This window comes from Diabrotica virgifera, chromosome 6 (genome assembly GCF_917563875.1).
Source record: "Diabrotica virgifera virgifera chromosome 6, PGI_DIABVI_V3a".
Classification (NCBI taxonomy): Eukaryota; Metazoa; Arthropoda; class Insecta; order Coleoptera; family Chrysomelidae; genus Diabrotica; species Diabrotica virgifera.
In genome coordinates, this window is record NC_065448.1 from 249,278,919 (window position 1) to 249,305,804 (window position 26,886).

The window sequence follows — 26,886 nt, forward strand, 5'->3', positions numbered from 1 at the left end:
TCACTCGTTTGTAATGATTTTTGAAAAATAAAGAATAAGGGACGAGCAAGATTAAAACTACAGTATTTCAGTAACTTGGGTGGGATTCCATCAGGCCCTGGACCCTTATGTATGTTTAGCTGGGATAATTTGGTATATACCTCTGAAATAGATAAGTCACAACCAGTAATGTTGAAACTAGTGTTAGCCCTTGCACTATTTGGAATAGGACATTCGTCCTCACTATATACTGCAGCAAAGTACTGAGCAAACATCTTGGCTATGGTAGGACCATCGGAACTGGTTTGGCCATTATGGTTTAAAGTGTTCGGAATGCTATTATTGTTCCTTTTAGAATTTACGAACCTCCAGAAGCTTTTAATGTTACTAGGAAGTGTATGTTCAACGTTTGCTACAAACTGATTGTATGCTTGACCTGATAAGGACTTGCATATCGACCTCAATCTAGAAAATTCATTATAGTCTTGAGGTAACCTGGTCACTTTAAATTTCTTATGAGCTTTCTTTTTAGCAATGATGCAGTTTCTTAACTCTCGGGTATACCATTTAGGAAAATTGCCGGTATAAAACTTTTTCATTGGTACATAAACATCGATAGCGCCATATAAGACATCATAAAGTATATTGACCATATCATCTAAACTTTTGTCTCTGAAAATTTCATCCCAGTATATTGTGTCTAAGTAATCAGAAATACCTTGAAAATTTGCTGATTTAAAGTCGTAGAAAAAGCCTTCAGCTTTCATTTCATCAGTTAAAACATCTCCGCGGTTTAAATTAAAGCATAAAGGAGGGTGGAAACTATCGGGGTCAACTAATCCCTCATCAGCTTCTGCGACAATGCAATTTTCATCATGAACCAAAACTAGATCAAGTAATGAGTTTACATTATTATAGATGTTATTGCGTTGGAAAAGATTTTGATAGGAACATATATGATTCATAATATTTATAGCATCTTCTTCGATTAAAGGAATGTCTGGAGCAGAAATTGCCGTAGAACAAAAATTATCATGAGACCAAGTACAGTGTAGGTTGAAGTCCCCTGCAATACAGAAATGAGAGGTGGGAAATGTATTTGAAAGATTATCGATGCTGTTATTGAAAGAGATATATTTTTCTAAAGCAGACTTAGGAGGAAAATAAAGCGCTCCCACAATAAGCGGACAATTAGTACTGCCAACAGCCACATATATTTGTTCTATACCTGGAAAAGATTCCAGCAGTCTACTAGGGATAGATGAGCGCACTGCAATTAGAACTCCCCCCCCTCTGCTCGCAGTACTAGTGAGGTGAGAACGGTCCTTTCTATATATTACATAATCAGTAAGATCAAGTTCTGAGTCAAATATTTGGTCATTTAACCAAGTTTCAGTAAATATAATTATATCATAACAAACTCCCTGCGAATTGTTTCTAATAACACGAAGTTTAGTGCGCAATCCACGACAATTTTGATAAAAGATAGAAAAAGGAGACTTATGAAGATGGTTAAAACTTAGTTTTTTGTAACAATTTGAGGTACACCACGAATATACTTAATTATTAAATTTTGTTCGCCCTTGGAAGTCCGGTCTTGTAGTTGCGTCTTCATATTTTTCTCATAAGCTTGCTGTTTTGGAGTTAGATCAGGAGTTATGAATACATGCGAACCTTTTAATGCTGAACGGCCTTTTAATATAGTTTGGACATCATAATTACTGGGTAAGACAACTTTAAGGCTTCTGTTACCAGACTTATTCTTCTTTCCTACTCTAACAGCCTTTTGAATAGGTATGGGCTCATTGGTAATTTTCATAAAAACTGACTTTACTGCTTCCATATCGTTGTTGGATTCAGGCATATTAAAGATCATCAAATTATTTGAGCGTTGTTGACGTTCATAAATTTCTGCAAGAGTATTTTCATCCGACGAACTATTCCCTTTTAAATTGCTTTTTAATATTTCAAGTTCATTTTTTAGTTCCTTGGTTTCCTTATCTTTTTCTTTCCTCAACTGCTTAATATCATTTTTGATGGTATTCACTTCTATGTTTAGTTTGTCAATCTGTTGCAATAAAACAGGTATTTTCTTAAATGCCGATCGACATTCAAGACAAAAATATACTAGAGTCTTTTTCTGGATAACTACAGCTCTCAATTCTGATGCACATAGACCAGTGCAATTATCGGTGGCATGCATTGTTAAATGACAGCTATCGCAAGTAGCGGTTTTGTCTTCATCCTCCAAAGAATTTTTACAAGTTGAACATTTACTGACCATAATTGTTACTGTTTAATTATATTCAACTACTGGCCTATGGAACTTGAATAAATCGAGTTTTTGTCTGCTAATGAGGTTTTACAGTTTTTGTTATATGTTTATAAATTCTGCAGGAAGTAATTACATCAAATTGATGCACAGAAGACACAATTTGGAAAATTCAACAATGGATCTTGTACAGAATTTCATACAGTTTCCTTTGATATAAAAATCAATATTTATTTTAAAGTATTTACCAACAGAAGACAGGATTTTGAGGAGCACTTTTTACACATCAACTCACTTCGACTGTGACAATGACTTACTTCTATGGTTTAGGTTTGTTCTAGCATCCGTTTCAAACGGTTTGAAACCATCAGCGAATAGTGGACCAATGCGAGTAGAGGGGATAGCACTGGTGACTGTATTATGTTCTCTCACTGACCAACGGTTGCTGACGGTTTCTAACTATTTTGACTGTTTGCTAGAACAAACCTATTGTCACTTCTCAGTTTCAAGAGTATTTTACCTTATTTTCCCATCCTTTGTATTGACCATTCTTGTTGGCACAAGGGACATCTATTATTCTGTTTTACCCACAAAGACATGCAACAATAATGGAAGGAATGGTTGCATTCTCCCCAGACGACAACACAATCTTGTTTTCCATAGGAATCTTTTCTGTTCTCAGCCTGACACCTCAAACAAGAGTCCATCACCTGAACTCTGCATATCGCGCAAGTATCACATTCAACATCCCAGCTCCACATGGCTACTGCATTCCATTTTTTTAACGAAAACATTTTTTCCGTGTTTTTTTGAGGATCTATGTCCATTTTTTCGTTATCGTTTTCGTCCGCCATTTTTTGTTGTGGCATTTTGGATTTTAGTGTTGTTTTTTTAATTTTTTTACTGACATTGACAATAATGACAGTTGACATTGACATAATGTCAATACATCATGACATAATCACAGAGTACATAATAATTGTTTTCTGTTCTGTGACATAATTAAAATATTACTGAAGAGAAACAAAGCAGAGCAGACGCCCTAGATTACATTAAACTTATTAAACTATACACAAAAGATATAGATTTTTGATTAACACAAACGACTAATACATACCTAATTTTTTTAAATCTCAATTTAATTTTCAGCAACTTTCACTATGCAAGCAATAATCCAACGATGTGAAATGAGTGTTGCATAAATCTGAATATACTCTACAGAATGAAATATTTTTATTGTTCAATGTGTTCTTGTTCTGCTATGAATTTTATTGAAAATTAAACGCATAAAATAATAAAAAATGTGTTAATGAAAAGTTGACATTACAACAACTATAACTACTGTATATAACTACTGTAATGGACACTTAAATAATTTACATGAATAATACTTCTGTTAAATATTGGCAATATAATATCGTTACCTAGTAAAAGTTTTGCTTTCGGATTCAATAGATTTCTATTCTTCATGTACCATGTCCTTTCAGAATGTTGGTTACCATCATGTCTATCTTAATTTTATTCACTGCCACCCTAAATACCATGCTTATATCTATACCATACCAATCTAGCAAGTTCTTCAACCATGAAGTCCTTCTTCGTCCTGGACTGCGTTTGCCTGCTATTTTCCCTTGCGTAATATTTTGTAGCAACCTATATTTGGGACCTCTCATTACATGTCCGAAATACTCCAGTTTTCTCTGCTTGATGCTTTTTATAATCTCAGTAGTCTTGCTGAGACGTTCTAGTATTGTGAAGTTTCGAATCTTCTTCACTCAAGGAACTTTTAAAATTCTTCTATATTACCACATTTCGAAAGCCTCAAGGCGATCAATTATATTCACAGTCCAAGACTTCGACACCATAAAATTAAGACTGAGAACACGTAGCAGTGAAGTACGCGCATTCTCAACGCCAATTTTAGGTTTGTGAATACCTTAGACAACCTTCTAAAAGTGGCTCTGACCTGCTCTATTCTGGATCTAATTTCACAGCGATTCTATGCGTTACAATTATACTGATATCAAAGGTAAACAATTTGGTAAACTTGTTCAAGTTTGGTATTATTTAATATCCTCCTCCTCTATCTGTTATCCTTCGTAAGGATGTAGTGGCGTCATGTAAGTCGTTTGACTATTTCTATCCAATCCTCTCTCTCCTGTGCGTGTTGTTTTGCTTCGGAGAACGAGTAACCAGTCATGTCCCTTATTTGGTCCGACCATCGTAATGGAGATCTTCCTCTGGATCTTCTGCCCTCTACGTTGCCTTTAACTATCATTCGTTCCATGCCTTCCCTTCTTCTAGTTATATGTCCAAAATATCTCAGTATATTTTGGTTGATAGTTGTGCTGAGTCTAGTTTTTATGTTAAGTTCGGCTAATATTGAATTATTTGTGCGATGTGCGGTCCATGGTATGCGCAACATTCTCCGGTAGACCCACATTTCAAATGCCATTATACGTTTTGCATCTGCTTTTTTGATGGTCCAAGTCTCTGAAGCGTAGGTGGCGATAGGAAATATTAACGCTCGAACAAGGCGTAATTTTGTGTTTTTTGTAATGTCAGTATTCTTCCATATTTTTGTGAGTTTGGCTGTTGCCGATCTGGCCATTATGATGCGCCTACGGATCTCGTCTTCGCATCCTCCACTGTTAGTATTAACGGAGCCTAAGTAATTAAATTGTCTGACCACTTCGTAACCTGCCAAGTCTCTTGTCTCCGGCTGGTTGTTTCTGCTTCTATCGATGATCATTACTTTGGTTTTCTGTATATTTATTTTCAAACCATATTCTGTACTCACCGTTCCTAGCCTATTCATAATTTCTTCCAGTTCTTCTGGTGAAGACGCCAATATAACAGTGTCATCAGCATAACGTAGGTTTTTTATTTTTCTTCCTCCTATCGTTGCTCCACCTTGCCATTCCTCAAAAACTTGACGCATAATGTGTTCACTATATATATTGAATAGAATGGGGGATATTATACATCCCTGCCGCACTCCAGATTTTAATTTGAAGTTTTTCGAAACCACATTATTAACTCTTACATTAGCGGTGTTATTTACATAAAGTGCTTATAATAGATAGATTAGATGTTCTGCCGTACCCATGTCTCTAAGTATATGCCACATTTTATCCCATTTCTAGCACAAATATGTTTCTATGTTCAACTCTCGAGATTTTTCGATAATTTGACGAATATTAAAGATATTAAGAATACATATTAAGAATAATTTGTGTTCTCTTGTTCCCCTACCTGGGACGAATCCGCATTGTTCTTGTGGAATTTGCGGTAAGAGAATGGATTTTAATCTTTCATTGATTATTGTTAGAAGTACTTTGCTCGCGTGAGATACTACTGTACGGTAATTACTGCAATCTGTCGGAGAACCTTTTTGAAGATATTCTTCTTTAGCGGCGAATCGATTGAGGGTAAAATTTGATTGATCCGCGCGCGTGCGCACACCGACAGTATGGTATTAGTCGTTATACGGGCTCTGATTGGGTGTTGAAATTTTGAAATGATCTGTCAATAATTGTTCAATATGGAGGTTATCGGTAAACAAAAATATTGTATAATATTAATTTTTATTGATGTGTGGACAGAAATAAAATCAAATTTATAATTATAGTGACTTTTTAAATAGTTTTGAAAAGCCGCAGGTACGTAATTCTAAATGTTTCAGTTGGAAATACCTAATAGTTTCAATACCTATCATCATCATCATCATCATCATTCTCTTTGCCTTATCCCTATGCGGGGTCGGCTTCCCTAATTGCATTTCTCCACACAATTCTATCTTGGGCCATATCAATGTTAATCCCCTTTACCAACATGTCCTGCCTTATCGTCTCCCCCCAGCTCTTCTTTGGTCTTCCTCTCCTACTCCTTCCAGGAATCTGCACTTCAGCTATTCTTCGTATTGGGTGGTTAACGTCTCGACGTTGAACATGACCAAACCATCTTAACCTATGCTCTCTCATTTTGGCATCAATTGGTGCCACACCTAGACTTCCCCTAATATACTCATTTCTAATTTTATCCGTCTTTGTCACTCCACTCATCCATCTAAGCATTCTCATTTCCGCCACATGCATTCGCTGTTCCTCTTTCTTTTTCACTGCCCAACATTCAGTTCCGTACATCATAGCTGGTCTTATGGCTGTTTTATAGAATTTTCCCTTCAGCTTCATTGGAACTTTTCTGTCACACAACACACCACTCGCTTCTTTCCACTTCATCCATCCAGCCCTAATTCTACTGCATGCATCTCCATCTATTTCTCCATTACTCTGTAATACCGATCCTAGGTACTTAAAACTATTGCTTTTTACAATCATTTCACCATCCAAAGATACCATTTTATTTGTAGTAGCTCCATCTTTAAATGAACATTCCAAATACTCTGTTTTTGTCCTACTAAGTTTTAAACCTTTTTCCTCCAGAGCTTGTCTCCACTGTTCCAGTTTTTGTTCTAAGTCTCTTTCACTATTTCCTACTAACACGACATCATCAGCATACATTAAGCACCATGGAATGTTACCCTGTATTTTCGCTGTTATCTGGTCCAAAACTAATGAGAATAAATACGGACTAAGCACAGAACCTTGATGCAATCCTACTTTCACATGAAATTTATCAGTCTCTCCCACACCTGTCCTAACACTAGTCGTTACTCCCTCATACATATCCCTCACAATCTTTACATATTCACCAGGGACTCCTTTCTTATTGAGTGCCCACCACAGAATCTCTCGAGGAACTCTATCATATGCTTTCTCAAGATCAATGAATACCATATGAGCGTTTGTTTCTTTACTCCTGTATTTTTCCATCAACTGCCTTATAATGAAAATTGCATCTGTTGTTGATCTACCCTGCATAAAGCCAAATTGATTCTCGGATATTTCGGTTTCTTCACGTATCCGTCTATCAATTACTCTTTCCCATATTTTCATGGTGTGGCTAAGCAGTTTTATAGCCCTGTAGTTTGTACATTGTTGTATATCTCCCTTGTTTTTGTAAACAGGTACCAGTATACTGCTTCTCCATTCGTCTGGCATTTGTCCAACTTCCATAATTCTATTAAATAGACCTGCTAGCCACCTTGTTCCTGTCTCTCCCAATGCTCTCCATACTTCCCCAGGAATATCATCTGGTCCTACCGCTTTTCCTTTCTTTATTTTTTGAAGCGCTTGAGCCACTTCCTCGTTGGTTATTTTGGTGACCATTGCTGCTACTGTCTCCGTTGACTCTACAGGCTGTCTGTCAAATTCTTCATTTAATAAGCTGTCAAAGTACTTTCTCCATCTCTTTTTGACATCCCTTTCGTGAACTAGTATTTTATTATTTTCATCTCGGATACATCTAATCTGATTAAAATCTTTTGCTTTCTTTGCTCTCTGTTTGGCTATTTTATATATCTTCGTTTCGCCTTCCCTGGTATCAAGTTGATCGTATAGGTTTGAATACGCTTCTGCTTTAGCTTTTGCTACTGCTACTTTCGCTTCCTTTTTGGCGACCATATAGTTTTGAAGATCTATGTCCGATCTGGTTTCTTGCCACTTTTTATATAATTTTCTCTTCTCTTTTATGTTTCCTTGTACTTCATTTGACCACCACCAAGTCTCTTTATCTTCAAACTTCTTTCCTGACGTTTTCCCAAGTATTTCAATAGCCGTCTCTCTAATAATATTGGCCATTTTTCTCCAAATTGTGTTAGGGCTTCCTTTCATGTTCCAATATATTTTTTCTACTATTCTTTCCCTGAATAGACCTTCCTTCTCATCTTTTAGCATCCACCACTTGATTTTTTGTGGTCCTCTCCGATATTTTTGTTTAGTTTCGCTTTTTACTTCGATGTCCAGAACAAGCAGCTTATGTTGTTGGCTTACTGTCTCACTAACTATTACCTTGCAGTTCTTGCATTCACGTATGTCTTCTTTCCTTATCATGAAGTAGTCTATTTGGGATTGATGTTGTCCACTTTTGTGATGTTGTCCACTTTTGTAGGTAATAAGTTGAGTTTCTCTCTTTTTAAAGAATGTGTTAACAATCGCCATATCCAATGCTGTTGCTAATTCTAGCATGTCATCTCCAGCTTCATTTCTAGTTCCAAAGCCTAATCCCCCATGTATTGTTTCATATCCTGTCTTGGCTTGGCCCACATGTGCATTGAAATCACCTCCTATTATAACTTTCTCCTCCGCTGGAATATCACTCAGTATGTCTCCCAATTGATCATAGAAAGCTCTTCTTTCATTCTCACCCAGACCTGTTTGAGAAGCATACACACACACAACATTCAATACTTCTTTATCAATTACAAATTTCACTGACATCATTCTATCACTCGTTCTTACAACATCTACTACGCTATCTTTCATTTCACTATCAGCAATTATACCAACTCCATTTCTAGTGTTACTACTCCCTACATACCACAATTTATATCCATCACCTAGTTCTTTCGCCCTTTGTCCTTTCCACCTAGTTTCTTGAATACAAGCAATTTGAACTCCTCTTCGTTTGAGCGCATCCACTAACTCCAGACTCTTACCTGTAAGACTACCAAGATTCCAAGACCCTATCCTGATTTTTCTAACCTGCAATGGTGTTCCCCCTGAGATAGTCCTCACCCGGAGATCCGAATGGAGGCTTTGGATCCGAATGGAATAGTTTCAATACCTATCTATTTGGAAAATGTAAACAAAATAATGTAGTTACCTATTAGTAGGCAATGCTTTAATTTACATAATCTGATTACGAACAAACTTTCTACAAATCTTCATCTCATATATCGTTTTCTTACTCTATATTTTATTGTATTTTATTTCGACAAAAATCAAACTAATAATTTTATTAAATTCATATAAATTTATGGTGTAAACGTTTAGTTTGTGTATATTCCCACATGACGTATACGCGAATGTGGTGCAGTTTGAAATGCCGTCAACTTTCGTAAGGCGCGGTAGACGTGAAGTGGGTTCAAGCCCCAAGCAAGTTATTATTTTTTTATTTTTTTTATAGATTTTATGATTGTAAGTATATTCTTATATAATTTTTGAAGATATTCTTCTTTTTTGAAAGTGGTAGATAAGAAAGTTAGTTTGATTTTTAAATAAAATAACCTTTTAGGTATATTTACTTCGTTTAAATTACCTATTATATAATAGAAGAATATCTTCTTACGTGCGTACAAAGTACACACACATTCTTTTTTTTGTATATGGGGATAAACGTGAGTTTACCCCAGTCATTTGGCCACTTTCCGGTATTCCAGATCTCATTGCAAATTCTAAGCATTACTTCCGTCCCTAATTCTCCCATTTCTTTGAGTATTTCAGCCGTTATTTCATCCTCTCCTTGTGCTTTTCTACATTTGAGCTTTTTTATTGCCGACTTAATTTCAGATTTCAATATTTGAGGTTCTTTTTAATATTTTGTTGTTTACTTATTACGAGTATTTTAGTTTTCCGTATGTTCAGATCCAGACCTCCTTCCTTACAGCTCTCAACGACTCAATCGAGTAATGTTAGCAGTCTTGTCTTCTTGAGTAGAAGCAAGGAGAACTGTGTTGTCCGCGTATCGCAAAGTATGGATAACTTCACAATAATTATTCCTTCTTGTTTTTTAGAAAGTGCATTTCGGAATATATGTATAATATGCTGTAACTCTGAAATTACAGCATTTAGGTATAGGAAATATTACATGAAAAATAATCAGTTTTTCTTAAGGACTTCAAAACGCAAAAAATATACAGGGTGTTCCATGTGAAATAAGAAAGTTAATTAGATTTCGAGAAAAAACGGAAGATCTGACAACAATGTAAATACCACTATAATATTGGCCGCATTTGAAGACCCCTACCCACCAAAATCTATAAAAATCATGCAAGCTATTTCCGAGATAATTAAGGCATTCAATACATAAAACACTCTGTATCTACACTCACCGGCAGAGAAAACGGGCATCCCAAAAAATGGGTCATTTTTAATGTCTTGTATTTCCTAAACCTGATGTCCGATTTAAGTAATTTTTTAATATGTTATAGCCTTATTCTTTATCAATATCGCTGTAATAATATTGTTGCTAGACAGGTACATTGTCATTGTATACAGGGTGTACGAACACCCTGTGTGTGTTTTTTTCTCAAACTTTGGAACACCCTGTGGAATGTTCTAGCTTTTATAAAATACTGAAATTATAACCAAACTATAGCCTCAGGTTTTCTTAACATTCTGTTTTTTGATTCATTCGCTTATGTTGGATAATAAAAAAGTTAAGCACTTTAACAACTACCCCTGTTTTCCGTTAATACAGGGTGTTTTTAAATAAGTACGGCAAACTTTAAGGGGTAATTCTGCATGATCAAATAATGACAGTTTGCTTTATAAACGTATGCCCGCAAATGCTTCGTTTCCGAGATAGGGGGTGTTGAAATTGTTCTTACAAACTGACGATTTATTTATTTCTCTAAAACGGTTTATGATATGCAAATGAAATTTGGTAGATTTTAAGAGGTAGTTATTGCGCATTTTTTGGCATACAATTAAGAATATTTTATATTCACCATTGGCGTGCATACGGGTATAAATATTTTAGATATATCCCGTATGCACGCCAATGGTGAATATAAAATTCTCAATTGTATGCCAAAAAATGCGCAATAACTAGCTCTTAAAATCTACCAAATTTCATTTGCATATCACAAACCGTTTTAGAGCAATAAATAGATCGTCAGTTTGTAAGAACAATTTCAACACCCCCTATCTCAGAAACGAAGTATTTGCGGGCATACGTTTATAAAGCAAACTGTCATTATTTTATCATGCAGAATTACCCCTTAAAGTTTGCCGTACTTATTGAAAAACACCCTGTATTGACGAAAAACAGGGGTAGTTGTTAAAGTGCCTAACTTTTTTATTATCCAACATAAGCGAATGAATAAAAAACAGAATGTTAAGAAAATCTGTGGCTATAGTTGGGTTTTAATTTTAGTATTTTATAAAAGCTAGAACATTCCACAGGGTGTTCCAAAGTTTGAGAAAAAAACACAGTTTGATTCGTACACCCTGTATACAATGACAATGTACCTGTCTAGCAACAATATTATTACAGCGATATTGATAAAGAATAAGGCTATAACATATTAAAAAAAATACTTAAATCGGACATCAGGTTTAGGAAATACAAGACATTAAAAATGACCCATTTTTTGGGGTGCCCGTTGTCTCTGCCGGTGAGTGTAGATTAAATTACAAAATCTAATACATAAAAAATTAAAGCGTACCTGATGATATCTTTGATGTTTAATCAGTTCCCTTTTAGTATAAAACGCTGAGGTACATTCATGACATTTAAATTCTTTAATACCTGCATGGGTTTTTTCATGCCTGTCCAAAGTACATTTCGTCATAAATTCCTTGGGACACTGAGAGCAGTGAAACCTTATGCACTCGTGATATTTTTTAATGTGGGCCCTCAGATTGCTTCTTATAGAAAAACCAACATTACACAAATCACAGTGGTAGCCTTTTATTTTTGAGTGGATCTTTTCATGGCAAATTAAGGACTTTTTGGAAATGAAATCCTTTCCTAAAAACGAATTGAAATAATTAATAAGTTATGATTATGATAAGTTTTAATTATTAATAATTTACATATTATGATTATCTTCTTTAGGTACCGTCTCCTCTAAGGAGGTTGGTAATCATCACGGCTATTTTCACTTTTGAGATTGCAGCTCTGAACAAGTTAACGGAACTGCAATGATACCACTTTCTCTATCTCTCGATAGCTTATTTCTTTCTTTAAGGTCCAGGCCTCCACCCCATACAGCAGCACCGAAAACACATATTATGAACGTAGTATTCGTATTTTGAGTTGCAAACTAAGGTCTACTGCATAATCTACTGCTCTAGCTTGTCCAATTCTCATTTTTATTTCTTCTGTATACTCGTTATTCTCATTAATAATTGTACCAAGATATCTGTATTTTTTTACTTTTTGTATTGGCACCCCTCTTATGTTTAAAATGTCTTGTTGTTGTGTTTTGGAAATTGTCATAAATTTTGTTTTATTAGCGTTAAGCGTTAGTCCGCTTTCCTCACTAGCATTTACTACATTATCTAAGAGTGCCTGTAGGTCTTGTATATTCTCTGCAATTATTATAGTATCATCGGCATATCTGATATTGTTGATGGGTCTGCCGTTGACTTTTATTCCAATTGTTACATTTTCGAGTGATTTTTTAATTATTTCTTTCGAGTAGGTATAGATTGAACAATAACAATAAGAGGGAGAGTATGCAACCTTATCTTACGCCTCTTTTTATTTCTACTTCCTCCGAGAGTTCTTTACCTACTCTGACTTTTGCTATTTGGTCAAAGTAGAGATGAGTTATTATTCTTAAGTCTTTTTTATCAATGTGTTTATCTTTAAGCAACTGTATAAGATGGTTGTGTCGGACCTTATCGAACGCCTTATTGTAATCAATAAAACAAAAATAGAGTGGTTGGTTTACATCCATACATCTTTGCATGAGGATGTTTAATCCAAATAATGCCTCTCGTGTACCCATGGCATTCCTAAATCCAAATTGGGTTATGATAAGTTTTAATTATTAATAAAATCACCGGTTTATAGCGTCCTGTGACTTCCGGTTCCTATTTTTCAGCCACGTCGATCTGTGCAATCTCTCTCAGACATTGCTGCTTGTATTCCACTCATCCAGGTAGTTTTCAGTCTGCTCATTTCCTTCTTTCCGTAGGTTGCCACTCCGCTCAGCTGTGGGAGTCACTGTTCCTCCATTCTTTGAATATGGCCATACCAACAAAGTTGTTTTTCCTGGATTTCTTCATAATTATGTTTGTTTTTCTATTCATAATATCTCGTACTTGTTTATTCGTTACGTGTGATACTCTGGAGATGCACGCAGATTTTTGCCAGAAGTATATTTCCAGTGCGAGCAACTTCTAGTCCAAGTAATGAAGCTTAAAATAGGACAAAACCTCGCAATTTTTACAGAGTGGATCGATTTGCTTGAAAATTTGAAAATAAGTAGTGGATAGTCCAAGGATCAAAATCTATATGATGCCATAAGGCGCTTTTACCATGGGGGTGGTTGCCACCCTATCACGGGGGTGGAAATTTTTTATTATATTTTGACTGCAAAAGTTGGTAAAAACTTTCATTATAAGCAAAAAACGTTCTATACATTTTTTTGATAAAATTAATACCTAGTTTTCGATTTATTCGCTATCGAAAGTGTTAGTTTTATATCGAAAAAATCAATGTTTTTAATCAGTTTTCTGCTAATAATTCAAAAAGTTTTCGTTTTATCAAAACAACTTTACTTAACAAAAATGTACCTTTTGGAAAAATAAACAAAATCGTTTTTTTTAATTCTCTTTAAGACCAAGAGTAATCGAGCTAAACTTTATTATATGTTAGCTTTTCTTCGTCAAATACTAAATATTGTAGTTTCAAAGTCAAAAGACGGGAAAACTAAGCATTTTTCGAGGATAACTTGTTCAAAATAATTTAAAGTATTTAAAAATATCTATCTTCATAAATAAAAAAAAGTCTCAAGCTCAAAAATTAAGTGACTTATAATGAAAAGAATGTCAGTCCCTATTTTTTTCAGCTAAAAGTGATCGGAAACAACCCCCTAATCACCACCCTAATTAAAATTAGTCATTGACCTGATTTAGTCTTCTTTATTTATGTATTATTAATAGGTTCTAGAAGTCTTAGAATGATTAGATTAAAAAAATGGTGTTAAAAGCGAATAACGAGTTTTTATAGTTTGTTAAAAAATGCCCTTTTGTTCAGAATAGAAAAATTAGCATCAGAGATATGAAAAAGTATTTCAATATGAAATTGTAGCTTATGTAATTCCCAAGAACTTGGTTTGCAAACAGCAAAAATTGAGTGAGCTATTGACAATTAAAACTTGTAATAACATGCAAAAACCACCTTTACCAACCCTTTCAAAGTCACCTCTTTTTGTGACTGAGGATTTTAAAAGGATTCAATATTAATAGCCTTATTCGCGGTGTGCAAGTACTTGGAGGGGATACGAGAAACGATCGTGCGAGAATAGCGGAGAAATATTGCAACTTTCTTAAATAATTCATATTGTCAATTGAAATTGTCAAATTGAGGTATATTTCATACATACTGTCATTGAAGAAGAAAAATTATATATTGCTCCACAATATTGATATGATATGCAATTATTATATAAAGGTAAATTTAATTAATTGTATTTTGCTTGCAGTACTGCATTTTAATAACTATTTTTATTTGCTACATACAATTGTTTACGTTTTAATAACATAACCTGAATCTTATTTTTTCTTCTTATTATTTTTTTGGACTATGGCCTTGACAATTATCCAGTAACCAGGACTAATATAATTGGCCAATATTATTAAAAGTGCGAACAATGTTGCCGAGCTATGAAACCAGGTTTCGCTTTGCCGAACTTGCACGGTCCCAATAGATCTTGTATACATAAACCTACAAAATTCTTTTTTACCAAATTTTCTAAGATAAAAAATTGGTGGGGGGGGGGGGGACATTTATTGCCAAACATTCCACCTTTTTAAGAGGAGTGGATGGACATCCAATTGCTCCAAAATATTTATTAAGGACCACTGGAGCAATTATACCACAATTAAATAGAATTCCTTCGATAGTTTATTTAATAAGTGTACTGTACTGAAATAAGGGCTGATTCTAATATTGATAACTTATCGCAATTCTAAATACAACGAGATTTATACAAACTTTAATAATATTTATAGTGCTTCGGGGGTGTACACACACAGAGGTTTGAGTGATATCAATGTAACGTTATACTAATATCAAAAGAGCGGTACATTTCCAAAATACGTAATTTTGCGCAGAAGCGCAAAAAACACACTCGCCTTTACCTCGGAGAAGTCATTGTAAGACTGCCGTGATTCTAAACTATCAAGGGTTCACGCGGGGATATATGAAGGCAGAAAAACTAGTCTTAACAAAATAAATAAAGGTTCATATTAGTGGAACTGAAACTAGTTTTCGAAACGCGAATACATGCATTTACAATTCTTATATAAGTTTTTAAAATATAATAGTAGTTGGATATATTTAGAATGAAATAAAATAAGTTGTTTTTACAACAAAACTAAAAAAGTCACGTTTAAAAAATATTAAAAAAAAAGGAAAAATCTAATTTAATAACCAACATAATAATGTAAGTTAGCGGTGTTTTTAGTCATTGGTCTTATTTATTCTTCTTTATTTATGTATTATTAATAGATTCTAGAAGTTTGAGTGGCTTAGAATGATTAGTTTTAAAAAACTGGAGTTTAAAGCGAATAACGAATTTTTGGAATTTGGTAAAAAATGCCATTCTCTTCAGAATAGAAAGGTTAGCATCAGAGATACGAAAAAATGTTTAAATATGAAATTGTAGGTTACTTAATTCCCAAGAACTTGGTTTAAAAAAAATTTCTACGGCAAAAATTGAGTGAATCGTAAATCATTGATTGTTTAGATAGAAAACTAACACTTTCGATAGCGAATAAATCGAAAACTATTAATTTTATCAAAAAAATATATAGAACGTTTTTGCTTAGAATGAATGTTTTTATCAACTTTTGCGGTCAAAATATAATAAAAAATTTCCACCCCCATGGTAAAAGCGCTTTGCGGCATCATATAGATTTTGATTCTTCGACTATCCACTACTTATTCTCAAATTTTCAAGCAAATCGATCCATTCTGTAAAAATTGCGAGGTGAAAAGCTTCGGTTCCTGGACTATTCTGTTTGGTTCACGAATTCAGTTGCAAGGTTTCACATTCATACAGTGCCACACTTTTAAAGATAACTGTGTTTTTTCTCTTGATATGGTTTTTGACCAAAGTAGTGAGTTTCAAAGTTCCGATTACTCTCTTTCCTCTATTTCGAATTCTGTCATCCCACTTTGTTGGATTCTCGTCCCAAAGTATACATGATCAGAGCTTGGTTCGATAACCATATTATCCTCTAGTTTAGTTGTAACTCATTTTTCTATCCTCCTATACACATATACTTGGTTTTCTCTTTATTGACGTATATGCCCCATTTTTTGTATTCTCGAAACAGCCGGTTTGTTATAAATATTGATCATCTTTATCCTGGGCAATCACTACCTGATCGTCAGCAAAGTGTATAGTGTTGAATCTGTACCCCCATACCAACACATGATTTCCACCGTTTATTCAAGACCCCATTTACATAGATTTTAAACAGTGTTGGCGATGAGCTGCATCCCTGTCGTAGCCCCTTATTCACCATAAAGCTATCGGATAATCTGTTGTTGATTTTTATGTTTGATTGGGCGTTGTTATAGAATTTTTGCACTGCTTTTATTAATAATTTACAAAGTAAAATCAAAAATCGAAGAAAAATCTTCTGTGAATCTTTCTTGTGAATTTTAAGAAACCTCAAAAAGGGCTACAAATACAAAACAGAACGTTTTCGCTCTAAAGAGAGCATCATCAGTGTTCTTTGCAAGCTCTACATGCTAAGCCACCAAAAATACATGGGTTAAAACCCTTAAAATGTCTACTAAAAGTCTTACATTGACATGTTGTATACTAAATCCTGGCGATGGATAAAATTTAGAGAGATACCTCAAAGCATTATATGACTATTCCATTTCCAGTTTCTCTTTGTGAAGACAGAGAATTTGACTCAACAACCCACGTGCTTCGTGGAATAGTCATATAATGCCTTAGGGTATCTTAATTTCATCCATCGTCAGGATTTAGTATATAACATTTCAATGTAAGACTTTTAGTCGACATTTTAAGGGTGTTAACCCATGTATTTTTGGTGGCTTAGCATGTAGAGCTTGCAAAGAACACTGATGATGCTCTCTTTAGAGCGAAAACGTTCTGGTTTGTATTTGTAGCACTTTTTTGGGGTTTTAAAATAAATATACCTTTTACACAGAAGATTTTTCTTCAATTTTTGTAATAGGGAACTTGCATAAAATTTTAAATTCGAAAAAATGTTATAAATCACAACAGAACATAATTTAAAACATATGTATCAAAGACAAAAAAAAGTTTTGTTTGTCTTTCGTTTGGACCCTAAAGACGATTAAAAATTCAAATTATACCAGCCAGCCCAAAACGCGTTGTGACGTCATCCGATTATATGTTTACATTCTGTACCAACAAAGTAAACAAAATTGTACATAATTTTAAATTAGACATTATAAACGTCAGTAGAAAATACAGTTATGTGACGTCACAAGTGTTTTTGATCGTTTGAACTATGTATTCATAGAAAACTTGTACTTTTACAAAAGGGTTTTATTGTCCATAGTAAACCTTCTTTACTTTGCTTCAAAAACTCTATCAAACTCCAATCTCAACAAACTGGTATATATTATTACAATGACGTAAGATAAATGCCATTGGAATATATGTATTTTTTCCTTATTCCGCGCCGATGAGCTGGCCAAATACCCAAGTAGGTGGAGGCCAATAAACTAAAGAAGGAGAAGAAGAATATACCTAAATATAACCATAATCATAACTATATAATAAAACTATGTGACTTCACGGGTCGTTTGAACTATTTTATCCAACAGAAGACTTTAAATTTGTATTTCTAAGTTATTACGAGTTTTTGAAGCGTGAAATTTTGGAAACCTCATTTTTAAACAAAACTGAACATTATTCTGTAATAAAAAAAGAATGTGTGTGTACTTTGTACGCACGTAAGAAGTTATACTTCTATATATGATTTCTTAAAAATAAATATACTTTAAACAGTATGTTTTAATTTTTTTTAAACACCGAACTAATTTTGTGTTTACCGCTTTCAAAAAAATAAAAAAAAGTATAGGATTGCACTGGATTCGAACTCAAGACCTCTCGATCTCTGGTCGAATTAGTCGAGGCATTGAAGCACAAAAAAAGGCCTTACTGTCGATTTTTGGCGCAGTAAGGCGGATTTTAATGCAGTTTGGTGCGTTGGATTCGTGATGTCAGGAAATTTTGTGAACTAATGTAATGAATAAGAAATCTGAAATTGCATTTGTGCATAAGAAAAATGCATTTCAAAAGTGCATTTTGAAATAGGCAATTATTATAAATTTGCAACTCGGTAAATAGTTGGGCAACATCCCGATTAATTATTTTAATTATTTTTAATCATTTTTAAGTCCACATAATAGTCTAAGATGTTAATAACCATTAATAATAAACAAAAAATTTTTCCTTATGGGGAATCGAATCAAGTACTAACACGTCCGTAACTAGATACACATACCGCTAACCTACGCAGACACTTGCTAGACACGGGCGATATTAGGTATAAACAAAAACAAATAGGTAAGTAAAAATTGTAAAGAAAATTACTACATACTTAAATGTATTATAAAATTAATATATTCCTAAATTTTAGAAGAAACATTCGTAAATAGGTACATTTATACAAAACATTCAAAAAATCGACACTTCAATCCTTCAATGCCTCGACTAAATGCTATACCAAATACGCTACGAGGACTGTGTCTGTATCGGTTCGGACGTACCTAATGACAATTCACTGTAACAAACAGACGAGGTGAAGTATAATAAATATACAGTAAATGTTTTAATAATATTCATCTTACTCCTGATGAAGACAAATCCAAAGACACAAAAATTATAATAAATATATTTACTAAAAACACTAATATATTCTTTTCACACCTTTTCTTGCACTGATATATTTATACATAGCTAGAAAGATTTTAGCAACTAAACGCCATACTGTCTGTGTGAGCATGCGCGCAGTATTATGAAATTTTATTCTCAATCGCGCCTAAAGAAGTATAACTTCAAAAATGTGCAAGTTCCCTGTTAATGGTATACAGCCAGCTACAGGAAATTTTTCCTTGTGGATTTTAAAGTAAAATCACTTACCACACACAACACAGAGAAATGGTCTTTTTCCTTCATGGATTAGCTTATGTGTTTTAAGTGAATATAAGGATGCATAAACTTTCGAACAATTTTCCTCATCGCATGTAAATTTCTCATGTGTTTGAATATGAGTTTTATATGATCTCTTATTTTCACATTGTTTTAAACATTGATTACATTGGTAGTGTAATAAATCCTCGCTCCTATGTTCAGTATCTTTAATATCTTCAGATTTTGGTTCAACTGCAAGAATAAATAATTTGGAACATTGGTTAGTCAAAACGCAGAACAAACACAAGGGATTAAAAGCCGTACAGAAATAGCAAGAGAAAAAATTTGTGAAAGACTTGAGAATTAGTGTTGCCCAAAATCGGTCTTGGTCTTGTTCTTGCGTTTTCGCAAGACCAAGACCAAGACCGCCTAATTTTAGCAAGACCAAGACTTACCGTGCAAGACTTGAAAGAACAAGACTAAGCCTGCGAGACTCTTGCGTCTTGCAGTTAGAACTGAGGGTCGTTTTAGGGAGTATATTACTTCGACTATATTTTTAGATACTCTATGAGAAACAAAAAAAAAAAAATTGTAACACAAATTTTGAAAATTGGACTTATGCGCATTACGAACAATAACATAAACATACATAGCGAATCAAAATATCCATTTAAAGAACACTTCACACATTATTTGACACGTAGTCAGAGGTCATTATTAAAATGTAAAAATAAAATATTTTTCCACCTACCTCTACCGAAAGTATACTTTTCAGGATCTGATTGTAGGGAGCAAAGTTGTACTTTTCCTCCCTAGGGAGGAAAAGTAAAAGTGACGTCATGGTATTTCATTCATGAAATATAATTGATTGATGCCCTGTATAATATCTATTTTCTATTAGGTAAGTATCTATACATTTTAACGTTTATTTATAAAACACCTTGTATTTTGCAGAATGGTAAAAAACAGTAAATTGTTATTTTGATTTAACAATGTTTACATTAATAATTTGACTTATATTTGACAGTTGACAGTTATATTGTACCTACTTGTTAGTTTTAGTTCTAATAAATTTTGTTGGTTAGTTACATAAATAAATTAAGTAAAAATGAAAAAATTACTTGTTATTTGAGGAAGGTGGAAAAATCATATGTATAACATGGGAGTAAAGTGCACTTTCCTCCCTTGAATGATTACTGCCCTCCGCTACGCGTCGGGCAGTAAACTTCATTCTCGGGAGGAAAAGTAGCACTTTCCTCCCTTGTTATACAAATAGCTATTGTACATTCCTTCCCAGTAGACGACTTCTCTGAAATTAATTATCCGGGTTATGAGAATAGTGGCATTCTAATCATAACATAACATTCTTGCTTTGCGACGCCGATAGTAATATCGAATATCGTGTCCAAACTTTTTAAAATTAGCTGATAAAAAATATACCTACCTAATAAGTAATTAATTTTTTTCATTATTAGTTTTCTAGGAATTCAAACACACAAATCTTATCAGTATATAGAATAGTAAGACTATTATGTATTGTTTTTGCTGAATGTGCTATGAGGTCACTCGGTTAAACAAAATTTTCCGAAACTGCGCGTAGGTATATTATTTAGAAGTATGATACCGAGACAAAAGAACATATATTTAATGCCGGATACCCTAACAAAATAGCTAAATATTATTTAATAACGATAAACACTTCTCCAAAAAATTTACACACCACCTTATAAACGGGTCATTGTTAATGTCTCGAATTTCCTAAACCTGTTGTCCCATTTAAGTGATTTTTTAATATGTTGTCTTATTTTTATAAATATCGCTGTAATAATATTGTTGCTAGACAAATCAATTATTGTCATTGTACACCGGGTGTAGGTACCAATCAAACTGTGTTTTTTTCTCAGAGGAGTAGGACTCAAAACAACATGATCACTCTGTGGAATATTCTAGCATTTAAAATAAATAGCAATAAAATACTGAAATTAAAACGATAGCCTCATATTTTCTTAACATTATGTTTTTTTATTCATTCACTTATATTGGATAATAAAATACATAAGTTTCTAATAAACTTTAGTTAGTTAGAACATAGGCACGGATCACTTAGATCGTGGGTTCAAACCCCACCCGGTGTCAATTGTCTAGATCAGTAATTCTCAATATTTTTGAGTCATGTACCACAAAATACTTTTTATTATTTTTGTTACCACCTAACTGAAATAGCTAGGTACCTAATCTAATTAACTATAATAATTGTGGCTGATTTTGGCCGTTTTTGCGTTTTGTGTACCACCGCAAATATTGATATGTACCACCAGTGGTACATGCACCACAGATTGAGAACCGCTGGTGTAGATATTTATTAATTTGGCTGGTCTTTACTATGGCTATGATATTCCAGCTTAAAATGTACCTCTCTGTTACGTTGTTCAAAGATATGCAATAGGCTAATAGGCAACTGTGAGGCTTGCAAGACTCTTGCTGCAAGACCAAGACCAAGACCGGGAGCGCAATACCAAGACCAAGGCTAGGTGAACTGGCGCAAGACCAAGACCAAGACTGTAAAAGTTTCGTCTTGGTCTTGCATTTGGGCAACACTACTAAGAATGGATCTAAGGATAAGGTTGTTGAGCTGCTACGTTTTTACAACCTTGCTCTACAGATCCGAGGCGTGGACATTGAAGCAATTAAAGATTAAGAAATTGGAAGGTAGTATCGAAGAATACTATGAATATCATGGGTAGACAAGATTAGCAATATTGAAGTTTTTGATAGGGTTAGTAAGAAGGAACAAATTATAAACAGAATTAAGAGGCATAAGCTCGAATAGTTCGGTTATTATAGTAAGACGTCCTCGTTTTAGTCTGCTGAGTTTTGAATAAAAGGTAAAAGAGATTTAGAAAGAAGATGAACCTCCTGCTTACGAAACTAAGGGAATGGTTTAGTCTGAGCTCTATAAACTATAAACAGTAGCTCTATAAACAGTAAAAGCAGATTGATCAGACATAGAATAACATAAAACAAGGATAAATTAAAGCAGGAATTGAAATCCAAAAAACCAAAGGAAAGAAAACATACCGATTGGACAACTCAAGAATGTAGTCTAGAAATACAGTGATGAGCATGCTAATAACCGGCAAAATAACTCAAAAGATGGAAGACATATTAAGTTGTGAGATAAAAAGAATTTAAACTAGTGGAGGTGGGAGATTTAGCGATAAAAACCTATAAACTTACATTCTATTTATTGTTTCCCACCTTTAGACGTATCAGAGCAGTATGTATGTTAACTAAAACTGTCACTGTCACAGTGGCAGTTACCAAGCTTATCCGATATGTCTAAAGGTGGAAAACAATAAAAATAAGGAAAATAATAAATAAAACTGAAAGATTTCAACAGGTCCGAGTGAACCACTTTTATTCACAAACTTTTTCAGTTAAGTCAGGTGTACTACAGGGGTCCATTACTCTTTCAATATATTTATTAATGATATTACCAACTTTTTTCACGATTGTAACGCCTTGCTATTTGCTGATGACTTGAACTGTTTTAAAGTTATAAAAAATCATTATGATGCTGCCATATTGCAATTAGAGCTGACTAACCTCTCTGTATGGTGTTCACTTAACGGTATGAACCTTAATTCCAGCAAATGTCATGTAATTAACTTTATCTGTACTCACCACCCAATATTATCAAACTATTACATTAATGGCCAATTGCTCAACACTGTAAATAAAATCAAGGACTTGGGGATTACACTGGAAAATTCTCTTTGTTTCAATACTCACATCATCAATGTTATTCAAACATCTATGAAAATGTTGGGTTTTGTAAAAACAACAACTCGTGATTTTACAAACGTATCCAGTATTAGAGTTCTTTACTTCTCCTTGGTCAGGTCTCACCTCGAGTATTGTTCTTCAGTGTGGTCCCCACACTACTTGGTCTACATTAGGAAACTTGAACAAGACCAAAATAGTTTCTTCCTTTACATTGCTTTTAAGCTTCATACCTATCAAGATTACACTATATGGCAGCATCAACTGCAGGTCCCCTCTCTTGTAAGCCGAAGAAAACAAAGGGACCTTTTGCTATTATTCAAGATCTTAAATGGTATATGCAGTTGTTCTCAACTACTTAATAAGATTGCACTGTTTGTACCACCTCGCACCACTAGACAAGTGCGAACATTTTATGTACCCTTCCATAGGTTTAATTATTCACTTTTTCGTTCGTACCCAGAGTCTTGAATTTAGCAAACTCCCTTTACAAAATTTACAACTGTTTGACAACTCCATCAGTCGTTTTAAAAGAAATTTACATGGGATCAATATTTGAGTGAAACGTCTGTAATTTGTTAACTTGTTTTTATGTTATTATTTCCTATTACATATTTACTTCTATATTATATTTATATTTCTGTATGTCTGTTTTTTTATATTATATTATGTTATTGTTATTATCTGTACACTACATATTTATGTAACACTTTATGTTCAATTTAAAAATGTAATGTATATTTATAGAATTGAGCTTGCCCGTAAAAATAAATAAAATAAATAAATGTTTTTATCGCTAAATCTCCCATATCCACTAGATTCATTTCTTTTTATCTCACAACTTAATGTTTTTCATCTTTTGCACTATTTTGCCGGTTATTAGCAAGCTCTTCACTGTATAGGTAAATATATCTAAATATTAAATTGATTAAATAAAGAAGTATTACCTTTGATTTTCACACCATTCTTCTTTCTCTTTATGTGTAACTTACATATATGATTTTCTGACTTCACTTGTTCTTCAAAAAATGTGTGGCAATTTTTGCAATACAATTGAGGATGTTTTCTTTTATGTTTTAGGTAATTGGTTTTTCTTGAAAACTTCTGGGAACAAATTGGACATATATGAGATTCTATGCTTTCTATGTTGTCTAATACATTTCTATTTGGTGTATCACCTGTATTGTTAAAATCTACATCACAATTATTTATTTCACTATTTTCATTAAAGGGTAATGAATTTTCTGCTTTTATTTTGGTATTTTCTAAATAGTCTACAAGCACTGTGTTAACCCTTTTAATCTCTTTTAGATATGTGTTAGTTTCTAGAATCACAGTATTGCACTTTTCACAGATATTGACTGGTAGTAAGTTACGGTAGTGATCATTTACCTAAAAAGAAACAGATTTCTGATAATTAAAAGCATCCTATCGAGTGAGAATTAATATCTCCACGTTCAGAATGAGATGATGCTGTTTTTGAATGTTTCTTCTTAGTCTTTTGGCATCATAACCCTGGATGTCTATGTCTTTGCCTGTCTGACTATGTCCTTTCATTCATATCTCTTGTGCCCTTCTCCTTTATTGTCTTACATTCACAGTTTTCAGTTATTCTTCCACATCTTCCAACCATTTCGCTCTGGGCCTTCCTTTTGTTTATCTTCCTATTAGCTTCCACTGTAATATTTTCTTTGTTGTTCTTGTATCTTCTTCCATGTCCCAGCTGTGAGTCTTTGACTTTCCAAAAATCTTACCCTTCATTGAATTCATTAATCTTGTTGTTTCTCCTGATTCTCCATGTGCCCCTTCTTCTTGCACTGGGCCATATACTTTCTCTCGAATATCTTGAGTTGGGCTTCATCTTTTTATGTCATTGCCCAGGTTTCACAACCATGGGTGTTACTAAAGGTTTAATTAACATTCTGTAGATAGTCATTTTGGTCCTTTTGTCTAATAATTTCGATGTCATCAATCTTTTATTAGCATATATACGATTTCCACTGGAAATAAAGTTTTTGAATGCTACTTATATCTAAATCTAAACTAAGTAGTACATGGGTTACATAGGTAGTAAGAACCATACTAGTAATATAGTACTCCTAAAATAGTTTATAAGTGTCTCGGGTGACCATTGTATCCTTAGAGTAGTTTCTTATAGGACGAAGAAATGTAAAGTAAGTATTCATAAACAAATTAATTAAAAACGAATGATGTAAATCTGACAAAAAATTGATGAAATGGTTTACCTTACCTTAATTCTAGATACATCAAAGATAATTTGAGATAGTTCTTCATTTAGAGGTACAGTTCCTATATATATTTGGCATAATCTACAGTTTTCCTGAATAACATTCATTTTTAAAAGCTTTAATAAACGATAATTAAAAGTAAATATTATATCCACTGTTTTTCCCAAATTTAAATTTTATGAAGTTTGTTTTGTTATTTGTTTTGACTTTGACACTTTATTTGTTGGTTATAAATAAGTGTGAAGTTAGTAAGAGTCATTCTTCTGTAGTTTCCACGTTTTGGTCTTCGGCGATATAGGTATTCGAGTATATAAAATTTGTCGCTAATTTTTTTTTAAAACGTTTACTGTAATGGTGTAATGTAGTATCTGCTCTGCACATTCGCAATGGTAATTACGCGTATTCTCAGGATAAACTTTTTCTGAAAAGTATGTTCTCTGAATCTACCAAGAACATGAAATTGTTATGTGGGTAATAAATCATGGGTAAGCCAACAACTAAATTCCAATCATATCCCTTCTACCATACAATGGTGTAGGGTTAGTCACTATTTGAGCGAAAACTAATTTTGGTAACTAGTATTTACAGTAATAATTACAAATTTCGGCACCAATTTACAGATCGATACATATACACGTTCTGACGTTAGTTTGACAGTCACTTCCATGCCCCGCTAACTCTATTAGGGATTCCAATGAACTGTCAGTGGTGGCCGGTGGATGGCTAAACTGACATGGCCATAGACATAGTTAAGGGGGGTGGTCATGGCGTATCTAATGTTTACCTTGAATATTGACAAATTTGTAAAGAATATCCTGTTTGGTTTTGTTTTTTTGTTAATTGTGTAGCGAAATTTGTGAAATTGTGATAGCAAATTAAATATGAAGTGGTTTAAACATTGGATACGCCTATGGATGACAGTTTCGCCATCCAGCAGCCATATTATATCACGTGATTTGGAATGCCTAATAAAAAACATGTAATCGTATTTATTTTCCTTCCGTTTAGTCAGAGGCGCTGATGTCGGCATTGTGATTGGTGGAACATGACTTTTGACAAATCCTGCGCTATCTGTGAATCTGTAATCGTAATCTGTGTTCGTGTTCGTTCGTTCGTTGTCGTTCACTTATTTTATATGGTCGGTTATGTGATGTGTTTGGTGTTTGTGTTTAGTTTGTGTCACCATAAAAAGCTGATATTCAGTCGTGTTTTTTGATATTTTTGTTATTTCATAATCGAGTACCTTTTTAAAGGTAAGTTTTTCTGATTGTAGGTTCTGTTTATCCAACAGTTTTAAAATACACATTTTATTTCGCGTTTTGTTGTTGGGTCTAATGGCCGATCAGCTGTTGTGTGCAGCCGATAAATTCAACAAGTAAACATATATTTAATCGAAATTAAATACTCATATTTCTATGTAAAATGTCACATTATTGTATAAATAAATAATTAAGAAACAAAAGTTGTTTGTGTTTTACCTTTATTGACCACTTGAATATGAATAAAATCATATTAAATATTGGAAGTACCGTATGGAGGCTATGGTGTACCTAGCTTGGAGGCTAGATAACGCTACCCTTCCTATCCAATCAACAGCAAGAACGTTTAAAATTTCACACCTATCATGTCGAAGCTACAGACCACTTATGTGG

General features: G+C 33.7%; 1 protein-coding gene across 1 annotated transcript in view; it reads right to left on the reverse strand.

Moving 5' to 3' along the window:
• Positions 1 to 25,482, reverse strand: part of LOC114338879 (zinc finger protein OZF-like) — a 31,117-nt gene extending 5,635 nt beyond the window's left edge. Inside the window, exons 1-4 of the mRNA XM_028289510.2 lie at positions 25,237 to 25,482; positions 23,933 to 24,377; positions 19,212 to 19,454; positions 11,544 to 11,848 (exon numbers count right to left, since the gene is read on the reverse strand). Coding sequence (XP_028145311.2) covers positions 11,544 to 11,848; positions 19,212 to 19,454; positions 23,933 to 24,377; positions 25,237 to 25,341 — 1,098 coding nt within the window. The 5' untranslated portion in view covers positions 25,342 to 25,482. The remainder of the gene's footprint in view (positions 1 to 11,543; positions 11,849 to 19,211; positions 19,455 to 23,932; positions 24,378 to 25,236) is intronic.
• Positions 25,483 to 26,886: the final 1,404 nt, after the last annotated feature.